Source organism: Schistosoma mansoni, chromosome 1 (assembly GCF_000237925.1).
Source record: "Schistosoma mansoni strain Puerto Rico chromosome 1, complete genome".
In the NCBI taxonomy this organism is placed as follows: Eukaryota; Metazoa; Platyhelminthes; class Trematoda; order Strigeidida; family Schistosomatidae; genus Schistosoma; species Schistosoma mansoni.
Window position 1 is genome coordinate 64,912,191 of NC_031495.1, and position 16,886 is coordinate 64,929,076.

Genomic DNA, 16,886 nt, shown 5'->3' on the forward strand with positions numbered 1-16,886 from the left:
AACCTCTAGATATTCAAAGTATGAGAGTAATAATTATCATTTGATTTTAAATTTTCAGTAGTCGCACGAGTTGTGTTTCTCTGCAATATGGTTTACCATCCCAGAATATAACAGTGGATATTGGGATGCCGTATGAAGCGATAGGTATTGGGCTAGAGTCTTAGTAAGAACATCAACTGTGAGAAGTATGTACATCCACATGACGAGTCCCAAATAGGACGAAACGCGTGTCCTGGATTCCACTGCTGACCACTATCCATCTTTGCTTATAATGCTTGTGAATTAAGGCAATATCGAGGCAATACGCACATATACCAATAAGAGACTGACCAGTTGCAGTCCTAAACATCAATGAGAAGATTCAAACAAACAATACTAAGTGAATTTATACATCGAGAGTTGTGGTTTTGTAATTACTGACCATATTTGGCTTGTGAAATTTCTGTAGTTTGGGGAGGCATGAGATACTGAAGGGTTATTCATTTTTATTCAGCATAATCTACTGTTTATTATTGCATCGATCCAGTCAATCATATCAGTTTCACTTAACTTACTTACCTTCAACGGAATGAAAAACGAACTATTTCTCTTCATTCTTCGAAATGGATAGCTAACCAGATCTTGTCATCTAAATCTAACAGCTATCTTGTTAGGAAGAGCGGCAGCCACACTCTTAGGATCAATCTTGTATAAGACCACCACAATGCTCCAACAAAATCCTTTCTCATAGTTGCTGTAACAAAACATGCGCATAAAATTAAGATGAAAGCTTCTAACTATTCAGAATAAAAATTAATTTTCTTGAAGAGCGTTCTTACACTGACGAGCTTCGAAGATCTATCTCAAAGAAAATCGATAAAATTTAGACCGTACAGATGACTGTATCCAATTAAACGACCGTATAATGATTACAAGAATGTCGTTTTTTTTTCAAACTCAAAGTTATTATTCCAGTAATTTTAAACAAACGTAAGTCGAATTAATGCTATGCAACTGTTTTTGCAAAGGCTCATATTGGGCGTCTTGGCAGATTCTATGGCTTACTTTAAAAGAGAATGACTAATATGAGATAATAAGTCTAAGAATGAAAAAATGATTTCCAACAATCAAATTTAAACTACACTGAATTGATCCGATGGTAACTTGTCATGGGCATAAGATTTTAATGGTATTGAGCTGTAAACTTGATCAATAACCCAGATAGAAACGAAGCCTATCTAATAACTTGCTCAGTTTATGATAGATTACAAAGTAAAGCAAACAAATGTCGAAATATGGAACAACTACCAACTGATCATAGAATTGTCCATGAAATCAAGATATTTTCTCATAAGAAGGTGTAAAGTACAAAACGATATGATAAAGAAATATCCAACAAACTAAAAGTACTTGATAGGTCATTGAGAGCAAAGTTCAGTGAATAGCCGATTGGCCTTCAGTTGTGTGATAATGCTAAATGGATTTTCCAATTCTAGTTCAACAAAACATACACAGACGAGTGGTCGCTGAATAAATATTAGTTCGGTAAAAGATATATGATAGAGATATGCCTGTAGTTAGGCAATTCCTAAAATATAGGAAAAAAACACCTGACTTATTTAGATGTAGAGGTTTTCAACGAAAAAACACACTGAGAATCCGCCCAGAAATCAAATAAAGGACCTTCAAAGTGAACAGTCCCCACAAATATTTGACATTAATAGGCTATATATTCGTGTGAATTAATTCAACACTATATGTATCATACCAGACAGACAGAAATATCTAATCAACAAAATAAATGCCTCATATCTGATTGATCCTCGGTGGCATGGTCGTGGAGGTGCACTGCTAAACAGTCCCATACTAGAAAGAAATAACTGTCCAGTGTCTTGGATTTTTCAATAGTGGTCTAGCTAAGATCAACTCGGGATTTATCCTATAAGAATTCTACAATCTTCACAAACCACCCTATGAAAAACAACCACAGTGGTTGTATAAAATCGACTTATTCTATTTTCCGGCTTCTTAAATAATTGAAAACACCATGTGAAAAAGTTAACGTTCTTTTTCATTGATGACATCAAGATTGAGGTTGAAAACGAAATACTAGCTCGGATGGCTCATTTTATTACTTATAGGTGGCAAATTTAGTCACACGAATTAAGGAAGATTAGGCCACAAACAATTTTACTATCCATAATAATAGGTGGAAATCACTGCATCAATTGAGAAAAGTTAAAAATTATTTACTCGAGGAAATTGCTGTAAGACACTCATTCTTAACAGAATAGAGAAATCTCCACCAAACCCCTTCTGATAATGATCATATGCTCACTAGTGACTGGCTCCATGAGGTATTTCCCGGAGTTCTAGTGAGAAACACTAACCAGTGGAGTTCAACCAGGTCTGCTGGGAGATATCAACTCACTGAAGACATTGGTGAATGGTTGCTCAATTTCGTGGATCGGTTGAAGTTAGACATTAACACCGTTGGATGCCAACCGGCTCAGTGGTCTATCGGCTAAGTGCTCTGGCGCAAGACTGATAGGTCCTGGGTTCGAATCTCGCGAGTGCGGGATCGTGGATGCGCACTGCTGAGGAGTCCCACAATAGGACGAAACGGCCGTTCAGTGATTCCAGGTTTTCGATGGTGGTCTAGCTTCACATGACTCATGATCTCAACTCTATAAAATTACTAAAATCTCCACCAAACCCCTTCTGAGAATAGAGAAGGGTTAAACATGTTTTCTTAGAAATATTGAATCATTCTAGGCTCTCTAAATTCGATACTCAATTAACACATAAACTTCCATAAAGTTTATTCGATAAAAGAAACAAACGTAATTCAACAAATAATCTCATAGGAGTCTGTGTACTTAACTGTAAGTAATTATTGTAGTGTTAGACATAACAATATACAGTCAACGTTAGTTAAAGAAGTTATAAACCTATAGTCTAACTACCTTTGTGGTGGTACTTTCTTGTCAGTTCAAGAAATATCGTGAATTGTAAACTGGCATATGGGAAGAAAGATCTTTCACTTATAATCAATCCTAATAAATCGAATATCAATGATAGAATGGTAGAGTATTGATAATAAGTGTCATATGATAAATCAATACGCCGAGTTAATACAAAGTTAAAAGAAAATACAAACTATAAACTGAAGGTAGGTCGTTACCTTAGAAAGGTTAGATACTAACACAATTCTGATAGTCTGGAGGTCAAACTAATTTTTGTTTAACAACCAATTGAAAATCGTTAAAAAACATGACCTTCAGGATAGTGTATTGATTCATATAGAACATTATTATTTGTTCTATGATGTATGGACAATTGAAATGAATACTACACAGGATACATAGTTTCTTAACGATCTATATGAACGAAAATATTTCTTAGTAATAATTAGTAAGTAAATTGGCAACAATTTCAATTTTATTTATTCACTTAAACACATAAATATTGGTACAAAGGGGCACCAGATATATATGCGCCACACAAATCTCATTTGATTTGTGTGAGGGCTGTGATACTCTCCAGGCGCCCAAACCGAAGCAGGTGGTTTTCTTAGGGGACCACACCCGAGGCAACACTTTAACCTTAAGATCTGATCCACAAGGCAGTGCAGGAGCATCGTGATGAGATGCAGTGCCATGGTAGCCGTTGACCAACGATTGATTCATACGCCATTTGTTCCCTCAGGATACTGGAGCCAATGTGCACCATTGGTTTGGAATCAGGGTTTTCCAACTCCCCTAGATGGACTTTCCGTGTCCACCAACCCGGTTAAAGCGCCGGACATTCGCTTTTCGTCCTCTCAATTTCGTAAACAACAATTATGCTACGAGAAGGCAGTGAGTAGGACTTCCCTGACAGAGGCTATATATGCGTGGCCATGTGAGAGCGGACCCTCCCCACTCTCGGCCGTCCCAGGGCATTTGGGTAAATTATATGTTTACGTACATGGAGACCATTAAATTTATTCTGTAATGGTACTACAGAATTTTTATTCTTTAAAATCTATTTGAAATGTAATTTCTATGAGCTGCATTCTACAATAAGATCGCATGATGTACTTTTCAGTAAGTTTATTGAATGAAAATGTCGTCAATAGAAATTGCTGTATCCTGGTGAAGATATAAGTACGGGTAACTTCCAGAACCTATTAATGGACTATCATTCTATGTATATTTTTATTGTTTAACTATTCAGTAATTAGATTGTGTATATCTATATTCATCTTATTATAAGCTTCATTTTGACCTATGAATTATTATAATATGATTTACTGTGATAAGATGGTGGTTGGAGATGGTCAACAGGAATCCCTTGAACCGGGTTTCGTGCTACTTGGCACTTGTCTGCAAGGTGTACCTGTAATCTTGAGAACTGGTGCTCCCTGACGGATTCGATCCCGTGTTACTCAGCTTTACAGTCAGAGACTTTACCACTGAGCTACTCGGGCCGCACTACTCGATCAGCACTAAGAAGGACTTGACACGCATGACATTGATCACCACCCAGTGATCAATCAGTTGTGATGACTTACTGTTCCTAAATTATATTCAGTTTATTGATTAGTGTCTCCCACGTTCACAGCCACATTTGGCTTGATCTTGTACAAATATTATTTTCTATTTTTATGGTACGATGTGGTCTGTTCGATTGATTTATATACCCAGTATCCACTAGTGAAATTCTTAATGAATTTGATTAGTCAATGTTTAAAACCGTTATTCCGATAAAAACACAAGATCATATTTTGATTTCACCAATAGGCGTCATACATTGTTTGAAGTAGTTGTATACTAGTTATGCTGAACAACGAATATAATAAATACAGTACAGTAATATACTTACATCAGTACTATCGATCATAGATTGTACCAAAAAACCTATACCATGTAGTCTGAATACAATGTATTTTTATCAGTTTTGTTGTGTTTCTCTTTTCAGAAAACAGTTATTCAAATAAACATAAACTCAACTTGAGGAGTAATTGGAGAGTTCAGACAACAGTTCTGGAATGACTAACACTGGACAGTAATCAACCAATATGAAATGATTCAGGCTTAGAAATTTATTTTAGACTATCAATCAGTACACAACTGCAGCAACTTTACAGACCTAGCATTCAATAATCTTATACCGATAAAAATGTGATGAACTCATTGTTTTACATGAAAAGTCTAGTCAAATCGACAGGTTCAACTGAGAAGCACCTCCAATATCTTCGAAATGTGACTGCCTAATTTTGAATGTATGGTTAAACTTTCATCTTTTGATGGGACTGTTACTAAATATCTTTTAGAGATATAATATGTTTGTGTTGGTTTTCACTGTATATTTCAACGCTCTGCAGTCGAGATTATGAAATAAATCGAAAAAAAAAACAATGATTGCGTTTTAAAACCACATTGCTGAAGAAAGTCTAATTTAAAGCAATCTGGAGTTTAACCAAATTGAAGTTAGTAGACATCAGAACCTAATTAGATTCTAGTATTACAGCAGATTCAGACTACCTAATTGTCTGAAGGTTAACAGCTCTAAGAGAAGCTTGAATATTCTTTGTCCGATGGATGGTGAGGTAGTTGACGCAGTTCGCTGAAGACACCCATATTTGTAAGAAGCGGCTCTTCAGAGCTTCCTAGTTTTCACTGACTGTTTATTTCAAGTTAGTGCGCGATACCAAGCAACGCTTATATTTTATTGTGGATATTATTTCGTCGTTTATTAAACTAGCCTACATGTTTGCAGTTTCTAGTACTATGTCAAGTCCAAATGGGTTATTCTAGCCTCCGAACAGACTAATTTATTTATTCTTCTGGAGTCACATTTTGACCTTGTCACTTATTCGCTTACAGACCTTGACTATTTTTATATGAGCGTGTGTCTGTACCACCTACCCTATTCATTACATGTCTTTAGCTTATTTATTTCTGGCTATAAATACTGAATCACACTTCATCAAATTCAGTTGACACACATGCCTTCTCTGGTTTTCTTCTCCGCTTTGTTTCTCTGATTGTCTGCATGAATCAACAAGTGTGCGAAATACACGTATCCAAGGTTCATTCTCGTATTTGGTTTAGTTTATTCCGTTATTCTCTCTAACGCAAATTAAATCCATTATTATGTACAAGTGTAGACGGGATGTATATTTTGTTAACATCATTGTACAATAAAATTGTAGTCAGATCACTGGATCATAAAATGTCATCTCAACATTGTATATAAGCCTCTATTGAGGAGAACTATATTTTTGTATCAGTCAGTAAGTTACACCAACTTTTAGGGTAAAACACATAGAGACGAGATTACATCACAAAATGTAATTAGCTGTAAAACTAATTACCTATCAATAAACTACTAGTGTAGTGTGGCCTACTTATATCCTCATAAGTAGTATATGGTGATGGTCAGACATAGAATGTATTTTGGCAGAAGACCGATAAGGAAAGAACTGAAATGAAGAGCAATTGGTAGGAAAATGAATGAACAATGAAATCAGAGAAGATGGATTGCTATTTACAGAAGGAACAGTGAAGATTGAGACAATTGATTGTTATTTTGCAAATTAACTGTTTACTACTGTATGGTTATCAGAATTTAGTGAGATAGTCTGTAATTTGTGCTTAAATACATTCGACTGTTCCAATTAGTGTTCTGTTCATTACAATATCAAAACAACTGTCAACTAACTTCAAAGTGAGAATCTTCAATAAGAACGTCAAGACAATCAATTCTACTGTACGGAGCTGAAATGTGGAGAATTATTACATCCATCGTCAAGAAGGTACAAGTATTTATAAACAGTTGTCTACGCAAAATACTCAACATTCACTGGCCGGATACTATCAGCAACAGCGTTTTATAGGAGAGGACAAACCAGGTTCCAGCTGAAGAGGAAATTAGGAAAAGACGTTGGAAGTGGATAGGACATACATTAAGAAAATCACCAAACTGTATCACGAGGCAATCCCTAACTTGGAATGGTGAAGGGAAGCGGAATAGAGGAAGGCCAAAGAAAACATTACACCGGGAGATTGAAGCGGATATGAAAAGGATGAATAACAACTGGAACGAACTGGAAAGGATTGCCCAGGACAGAGTTGGATGGAGAATGCTGGTGAGCGGCCTATGCTCCTCCACAAGGGGTGACAGAGCGTAAGTAAATCATTACACTAGCTGTCAATCAAAATCATTTAAATGACACTCATCATTTCAAAAAAAGTTCAGCGGTAATAATTTGAAAAATAATCCAAACTTGACTTATTCCATGTTACTACTAAACATTTATTGATATAGTATCATTTACCAAGATAAATTACACATATTCGAAAATCGAAAAATCAGTGTTCAGTGATCTCTAGCTATAGACTACTGAAATAGCAGGAATTTATCTTGCCCTCCATTCATATCCATCCATCCATCCATTTACAAAGTCAATTTATCATAAACAAAAACGGGGAATCATATTACTCATTTTTTTAAGGTTGGAGAGAAAATAACAAAATATAAACAATTGAAAGTATGATAGAGTAAAAAAATATTCCAAAAAAAAGTTACTATAAAAAGTAGGAAGGATTCGAACTCAGGCAGTTAACAAAAAAAACAATATAGAAAAGTAATTTATAGAATAGAGATGCCATAACCAAGATGACAATAAAGAAATATAAGTCACAATTTTTTATTTATTCCTAAAACAATAAACATACTACTTGTAAGTAACATAATGCAACATAATGAAAGAATAAGAAAGGTGAAAAAAAGATCTTTTCAACAAATAAACATGTGGCATTAAAATGTAAAAAAAAAAAACAACAACAAGCAAACAACATCTTACAAGATAATTTGATGATAGAAAATCGGCTTTTGATTTGTTATTTCTGCTCCAAAGATATTGACCGATAGATGGTAGGATGTATCTGTTTCTTCTTCTTCTTCTATCTTATTCACTTGGAAGATGGGGAGGACATGAAATCTATGCAAACACGACGAATAGAATTGATCCATCTGAAAAAGAAAAGAAACAAGTAACTTCGAGAAGTATATCCAGGAGCTCTAATGAGAAGCAGTGACCAGTGGAGTTAAAACCAGGTCTGTTGTGAGATAGGAACTCACTGAAGACAATTGGTGAATGGTTGCTCAATTTCGTGGATCGGTTGAAGTTAGACATTAACACCGTTGGATGCCAGCTCAGTGGTCTATCGATTAAGGGCTCTGGATCGAGACTGGTAGGTTCTGGGTTCGAATCTCGCGAGTACGGGTTCGTGGATGCGCACTGCTGAGGTATCCCATAATAGGATGAGTTGGCCGTCCAGTTTTTCTAGGTTTTCGATGGTGGTCTAGCTTCAATTGACTCACGCTTCCAACTATGAACATACTAAATCTCTACAAAACCCCTTCCGATAAATATAGAAATGCTTAGATGTCAAGGTGTGTGCATTTATATGTGAGTGAAATGTAGAGAGAGATAGAGAGTTGAAGTGATTTATAAAAAGATAAACATTAATAATACATTACTGTGCAATAAAACACGTCCAATATGAATAGATGAGAAGTGATGATAATAAAGCCTTAAGAAAAAGGTAGGAGGAAGTCAGTAGTTAAGCTTGTTTATTTACAAAGAATATACTATGTTGTTGATCAGTTAGCATTATTGATATTATTGACATTGTCTTGACCTTTAAACATTTTAAATCAAAGTAAACAAGTAAACCTAGATAATTGGAAAACAACATACTGAAAAAGAAGTTAGTCAAGGCTTTTTTTGGAATAAGGAGTCAGTTAATTACATTGTGATTAACTGATCAGGCCCCAAATGCCCTGGTACGGCCGAGAATGGGGAGAGTTAGCTCTCCCTCTCCAAATGCTCTCACATGACCACAAAAATATATAGCCTCTGCCGGGGAAGCCATACTCACTGCCTTCTTGTGACATCAGTGTTGTTTACGAAATTGAGAGGACAAAATACGAATGTCCGGCTCTCTAACCGGGTTGGTGGACACGGAGGGTCCACCTAGGGGAGTTGGAAAACCCTGATTCCAAACCAATGGTGCACATGGGCTCCAGGATCCTGAAGGAACGAATGGCGTATGAACCAACTGTTGGTCACCGGCTACTATGGGACTGTATCTCTTTACGATGCTCCACTGCCTTGTGGACTAGACCTTTAGGTCAAAGGTTCCGGGTGTGGTCCCCTAAGAAAACCACCTGCTTCAGTCTGGGCACCTGGGCAGTATCACAGCCCTCACACAAATCGAATGAGATTTGTGCGGCGCATATTTATCTGGTGCTTCCTTGTACTAATATTCATGTGTTTAAATAAGTAAATAAAAATAAGAATAAAATCAGGCACTACTTTTCATGGAATGTTAAAACAAAGCAAATTTATGGAATTAAAAAAAAAGAACGAGATTCCTCGGAGCTAATCAGTCATGATTAGAGCGAAGTCTGGCAAAAGGGTGAGTTAGCCCATGTTTCTATAACAGATAAGCACGAGGATATGAAAATGATAAGATGAATAGAAAAAGAGATTGAGAAAAATATGGCAGCAATGACAATGAGAAAGACCAAACATTGGTTCAAAAAGACAGAGTAGGAGAGTATGTAGAAAGAAATAATGAAGCTCAAGATCTAGAAAAACATTGAGTGATATTATTACCGGACTGATATCTGTTGAAGAACTATTTAAAAGAACAAAAAACTGGAAATATACAGTTCTCTTCGTCCAGGAATTCTTAGCGGTACGGGACCATGGCTTCACTTATGGTTAAGGTGAAGGCTTCTAATGTTTTAGGGAGAGTTCACTTTTTAATCGGTCAGAGTTGGAATCAGTTCGTACATTTCCTGAATTCAGTTAGCTCGTGATATACTGACGACCTGGTCAAATATCATTAACATATTACGGTCTTATTTCTGACTATATTAACACTATTTAACTGCTTAAGTAAATTACACTTCTGAACTTACTACCTTACATAGCTATGCAATGGATTTTTTAAGATTCTCATAAGTAGCAGAGACAAGTGAAGATGATCAAAACGTAAATTAACTGAGGTTAAAAATGCTGATACCGCCTAAGTGGCTTAATATTTTAGTAGGTGGAGTTTTGTCTTCTCATTTCAGAGAACAAAACTCCATCAAAATTATCCACTCCAGCTACAGATCTTCTCCACCATCTTAAGAGTTTAGTGCATAACACAAAACTTGGAAGTCCTGTATATGATCTAGTATTTGGTCTCGAAAGGAGGTCAAACGGTCAAACTAATAGACACAACTGTTCAGAAAAATTTAGACAGGTAGTCTGTACCTCCAAACACAGCTTACTCTAACAATCTGACACTGAATCGATATAACGTCTTGGTATGAAAGTCCTAGACTTCTTCCAGGCATGTTTAACATATGTCTCAACCACTTCAGTTGATGAATTATCAATCGATTTGCCATTTTTCTATAGTATCCTCACTAGGAGTAACTACTCTTTGATTTATTGAAAAGAATAAATGTTGTAGAAATAATGATCTCATCAAGTCATAACGGAAAAAACAGTTTTACAATAGGCTGAAAGCTAAAAGAATGAAGTAAAAATATAGGCTTACTGTGTTCTGATTTCTACTGTTGCTGCTTCAAAATAGTGTGCTGGACGGTCTGTATTTAAAGGTAATAGAAGAAAACCTAAATTATTACGCAGAAGACCCAATATCTCAGGACTGATTGTTTCCACATGTTTTAATATTTCATTGTTAGTTACAATTCCATCATCATCATTAGATTGATCACCAGAAAAATTACATAAAGAATTTTTATGATTCTCTTTAGAGGATCTTTCTCTACAAGATTGTGTAGATCGGTTTAGTAAACTGTCAGGTTCTAAGGTACTCATTGATGATGGTTTGATATAAGATTTCGATAAGGAAGTTACATCTGAAAGACTAGATGTTTCACTAGAAAATTTACGATCAAATATGTTACGATCCCTTGGAGGGGGTTTAAAGTTCCGATATATAGGATTACCTTTTCTATATAAACTAGAATATGCACTAGTGTTTTCAGGAAAATCGTTGTTCACACGAGATGAACTATCAAAACTCCGTGCTTTAGTATGCAGCGTAGATTGTTGCATTGTTGATAAATCATCACTATGATTTGAAAATGTATCATTAAAATTATCATCTAAGTAGAATAAACGTAAACCTATCACAGTAATTTTATCTACTGCACGTGCATCAGCACGAGCAGCGTAGAATTCGAACGAAGTATCCGTTTGTAAAACACAAAATAAACGAGATAGGCATGCAGATGATGATTTATGATTTATCGATTCTAGATTAATTGATGAGTCAAATGGTTGATGGTTGATGTGAGGCAATGAATTAGAAATTGATTGAGTATTTGAATCATGATGATTGTTCACGGGATCTGTCGAAGAGTTTTTGCATGTAAATTTGTTAGAAGAGTTAAAAAGACCAATATCACGAAGCATTTCTTTTCGTATTTCAAAACTTGTATCAACAGATCGATACTGTATGGAAGATTTTGGTAGTCGTATAGGTGATTTTGTAGACCATGAATTATTGAAATGACACCACATTAAGAAACCAGTTCTCAATGGTTGAGGTGGTTGCTGTTTAAATTAAATTATGGTACATAAAGATATTTCATATTAATTATCACATTACAGGAAAAAATACTTAAAAACGCAGACAAACAAGTCTATCTAAAACTAGTTACTACATTACAACTTGGCTGGTAGAATTCGACCAGCACTAAAGATTAAATAACTAATGAAAATGTCCCAATCATAAAGGTTAGTTTCAGCCTGAATAGCTCAACGACAACGTCTTATACTGCAAACCTGAGCTCCAATTCAACATGAACCGACAGTACGCCTTAATGATAAGTGACAACTAGCATGAAAAACCAGGTCCGCGGATACCTGCCGATTATCTCCAACTACCCAAAATCAAATAAACAGAGATTGTCGCTATTATAGAACTTACTATTATTCTATGGAATAAAATACTTCTTTACACTGAGAGGATGACTGACAGGTGAACGAATTTAGACCATAAATATCGATCTTTGTTTAAGTAGCCTAATCATGAGTTAATTGATGGTTACGTAAAGAATACAGTTGATAATCTGAGTATAAGATAACTGAAAGGACAAGGGAAAAGGCCAAATTTCATACTTGTCACACACTTATTAATGAGATGTTTTTGGCGCTTCAAATTTGCTCGATGCAAAATCGAAAGATCAGATTGCACATGCAAGCTTCAACTTAATAGCGCTCACAGACACTTTCAGCTCAATCATCGCGACAGAATATTGATTCGGTTTATTAATTTTTAGCAGTTTTAAAACAGGTTTGGGGGACCATCAGACTATTATAAATAAAAAGTCAATCCATGAAGTTATTTGATGGGATTTAAGAGCACCTTTTTTGGAGTTTTATGAGATAACTGAAATCTATAACTGTATACTAAGTGGTATGACTTAGAATAGGACATATTAGAACGGATGAATTTGTTCTTCTTTTTACAAAATCTCCCTCTGAATCTTAATGTCATTATTAATAAAGGTTAAAACACTGAGAGGGAAGTAGATCCAGCTGGTGAGTCCTATATACCATGAAACGAGCATTATAAATCCCATAACTAGCTACAAACCATCTATTCTGAAAATTTAGATTGATGCATATTATTTTTTTACTTTGTTCTACACTGTACAGCATGTGATTGAAAAAAGCTTCAGACTAGTAGTCAACAACTAAGTTAGTAAACGGAAACAAAGGGATTGATAGATGATTATCTTAAGTAAAATGCATTCAAACATAGTTCTTGGGATTAAGAAGGACTAGACAGAAATAAAATACAAAAAATGATATCATAAGAACAGATGGATAATGGTTACAAGTGGGATCTATGGCATGCGTTTCAATCTATTTGCGAATCGTCAGCTGTGTGTACCTGCATCTCAGAGTAGATTTTCACTCTAGGATTCAATTCCAGTCACTAACATTAATGGATAGATCCAAGCAACCGATACAAAGCAAGGGCAGCATTTCTAAAATTGAAGAACATATAGAACTCAAAACAACTCTCAACTAACTTCAAAGTGAGAATCTTCAATACAAAAGTCAAGACAGTTCTACTGTGCGGAGCTGAAATGTGGAGAATTATTACATCCATCGTCAAGAAGGTACAAGTATTTATAAACAGTTGTCTACGCAAAATACTCAACATTCACTGGCCGGATACTATCGGCAACAGCGTTTTATAGGAGAGGACAAACCAGGTTCCAGGTGAAGAGGAAATTAGGAAAAGACATTGGAAGTGGATAGGACATACATTAAGGAAATCACCAGTGTGCAATACAAGGCAACCCCTAACTTGGAATGGTGAAGGGAAACGGAAAAGAGGAAGGCCAAAGAACACATTACTCCGGAAAATAGAAGCAAATATGAAAAGCATGAATAACAACTGGAACGAACTGGAAAGGATTACCCAGGACAGAGTTGGATGGAGAATGCTGGTGGTTGGCCTATGCTCCTCGACGAGGGGTAACAGGTGTAAGTAAGTAAGTAACCGATACAAATGAATTCAAGAATGGTATATTTGATAGTTGTGTCCATCACCAAGTTAACTTTAAACTGAGTAGATCTTGAAGATTCCACAAACACCAAACGATTGTGTTATCAAATAATAAAAGTTTGAGTGATAAACAATAAAATTCATAAACCCGCATTTGTTTTTATGGTTAACTAAGCAGTATACAAAATCATTGAAATATTTATACACATGAACATTGAAATTAAACGAAATAGGCATGGTGTTAGTTAGATTAAGTTACTGTTTTACTTTAGAGGGGGGGAGGGGTGATAAGAAACTTACAATGATAATCTTCATAATTATACAAAAGAGAAAAAAAACGAACAAATAATGAAACAATGAAAAAATCGACTTTATGTTAAGAATGTGTAATTTTTCTTTTTACTGAACCAAACTTTCTAATTTTTTGTTTTCATGAAACAAAAACTGAGGATACATTCACATGTAAAGAAGTTAGATATATAAAGGTAACGTTTAAGAAATATATTTCAGTGATTTTACTATTGAAGAAATTCCACCAGCCCCCAAATGCCCTGGTACGGCCGAGAGTGGGGAGAGTCACCTCTCCCTCTCCAAATACTCCCACATGGCCACGCGTATATAACTTCTGTCAGGGAAGTCCTACTCACTGCCTCCTCGTGGCGGGGTTGTTGTTCACGAAAATGAGAGGACGAAAAGTGAACCTCCGGCGCTTTAACCGCACCGGTGGACACGGAGAGTCCATCTAAGGGAGTTGGAAAACCCTCATTCCAAACAAATGGTGCACATGGGCTCCAGTATCCTGAGGGAACATATGGCGTGTGAATCAATCGTTGGTCAACGGCTACCATGGTATCGCATCTCCCTCCGATGCTCCACTGCTTTGTGGATCAAACTTTTAGGTCAAAGTCTCCGGGTGTTGTCCCCCTAAGAAAACCACCTGCTTCGGTTTGGACACCCGGACAGTATTACAGCCCTCACAAAATCAAATGAAATGACAATTTTCTGTGTGGCGCATATATATATCTGGTGCCCCTTTTTACCAATATTTATGTGTTTAAATAAATAAATAAATAACTAGTCTTAAAACAAATCTATAAGATTTATCAGTTGGATGTACTAAACAGCAATAAATATGCCTCCAGTATTCCAACCACTAGCCATAATCTAAATATGCTAACAGCTTGAAATTAAAGGTACTATCAAAGGGGATTCTCTTATAACATATATATTTTCAATAGAAACCTGTTCATTCTAGTCGGTATTATCAAAGAAACAGGAAGTAATCAAATCTTTACAAATGGTAATTATTTTTAATGGAAGTTGAAAGGCTTTATTTTTTGGATTTCGACAGTTTATCAATGAGGATTTACTTAGAACAATGTTGATGATTGCAATTAGAGACTGACCAGTTGTAGTCCTAACACATCGATGGGAAGATTCAAACAAACAATACTAAGTGGATTTAAACTTCACCCCATTGCACAAGCAAGTGACTATCAGGACTCAGTGGCCGAGTGGATAACGCGATGGAGCTTGAAGCGAAAGGTACTGGGTTCGAGTCCTAGAGTGAACATCAACTCTTGTAAGCAGGTACATCCAGCTGACCAGTCCCAAAGAGGATGAAACGCGCGTCCTGGATTCCATTGCTAATCACTATCCATCTTTGCTTACAATGTTGATCATTATTTATTTGGTGTTAAATAGTAATGGAAACATTTTTTTCAATACAATAATACATAAAATTTTTGGTGCAACAGGGGAATAAAAGAAAATGTATTATAACAAATTGGGACTCTCAGTTCAAAAAAGTGATAAATCCAAACCATTATCCTTCCTTAGTCCTAATTCCCTTCTGTAGTATGTTTTGGTCCTGTTTTTTTTTATAAATTAATATTTTGTAATTTTAGACTATAATCAGTTAAATTCAGTATCCTTTAACAATTTTTCATGATTATTATTAAGTTTTTAAGATGATGACGTTCCTGTTTAACGTTTTTCATCATATATGTCAAGTGGACAATTATCTTTCGTAAATTAATTTCATCCTCCTGTTGTTCTCTAACCCTATGATTATTGAATTCTCAAATAACTTTATGCTGAAATCTTTCCTATCCTTCTATAGATAAATTTACTGTAATGAACGAGAACACTAGTGGGGACAATCAAATGTATTTGAACACAAAATTACAGAGTAATTTGGTAAAATGTAAATACCATACCTTTAATACTTTATTTGAAAAATGTCAATCAAATGTTTCAGAATTTGTTGTTCCTTTATTTTCATACCAATCACTCTTTGTTCCCGTTCCCTTCTATTCGATCTTATCAACCTTATGTTGTCAGGCATTTCACTTTCGATTGGTGTTACATATATCTTATATCTATCGACATGAGTAGCATACATCACATTACCATACAACTATGGGAAGAAACGTCTTTTCGCTACCAATACTATAAAGCTATCGTTCATAACAATGCGCCATCTCATAAACTGATCGCCTCTGAGTTCTCAACCCAGTCCTAACGACGATAAATAATTTGGTATAAATTCAGTAGGGATGATATTCAAAAAATATGTTCAAGTGATGGAAACCGGTGTTTTAAGATCACGGGATTAGTCAAATTATCATTGACCCACTTGAACATATATTGTCAGATATTTGTCCTGTTTACATAGTGTTATCATCAAAGGATATGAACAGTACATCGAAAATAACGGCAATCAAACGTAGAAATTCCTTGAACAACATTTCAAAGGAGCCAGGTTATATATATATATATATATATATATATATATATATATATATATTTAAACGCATAAATAATAGTACAAGGAAGCACCAGATACATATACGCCTCACAAATCTCATTCGATTTGTGAGGCGTATATGTATCTGGTGCTTCCTGGCCCAAACTGAAGCAAGGGGGTTTATGCGTTTAAATATATATATATATATATATATATATATATATATATATATATAACCTGGCTCCTTTGAAATGTTGTTCAAGGAATTTCTACGTTTGATTGCCGTTATTTTCGATGTACTGTTCATATCCTTTGATGATAACACTATGTAAACAGGACAAATATCTGACAATATATGTTCGAGTGGGTCAATGATAATTTGACTAATCCCGTGATCTTAAAACACCGGTTTCCATCACTTGAACATATTTTTTGAATATCATCCCTACTGAATTTATACCAAATTATTTATCGTCGTTAGGACTGGGTTGAGAACTCAGAGGCGATCAGTTTATGAGATGGCGCATTGTTATGAACGATAGCTTTGTAGTATT

The 16,886-nt window shown here is 35.4% G+C and overlaps 1 protein-coding gene and 1 non-coding gene across 2 annotated transcripts in view; both read right to left on the bottom strand.

The window, feature by feature from the left end:
- Positions 1-4,378: 4,378 nt before the first annotated feature.
- On the bottom strand, positions 4,379-4,449 carry Smp_tRNA_00843_Pseudo_GTA.1.1. The gene has a single exon. It is a non-coding gene (tRNA).
- Positions 4,450-7,880: 3,431 nt separating this feature from the next.
- The window catches only part of Smp_000870 (hypothetical protein), a gene marked incomplete at its 5' end in the record, with an annotated part of 42,237 nt that continues 33,231 nt past the window's right edge, over positions 7,881-16,886 (bottom strand). The window contains 2 exons of the mRNA XM_018795212.1: positions 7,881-8,001; positions 10,590-11,614. Of these exons, the coding sequence (XP_018649547.1) occupies positions 7,941-8,001; positions 10,590-11,614 (1,086 nt within the window). The 3' untranslated portion in view covers positions 7,881-7,940. The remainder of the gene's footprint in view (positions 8,002-10,589; positions 11,615-16,886) is intronic.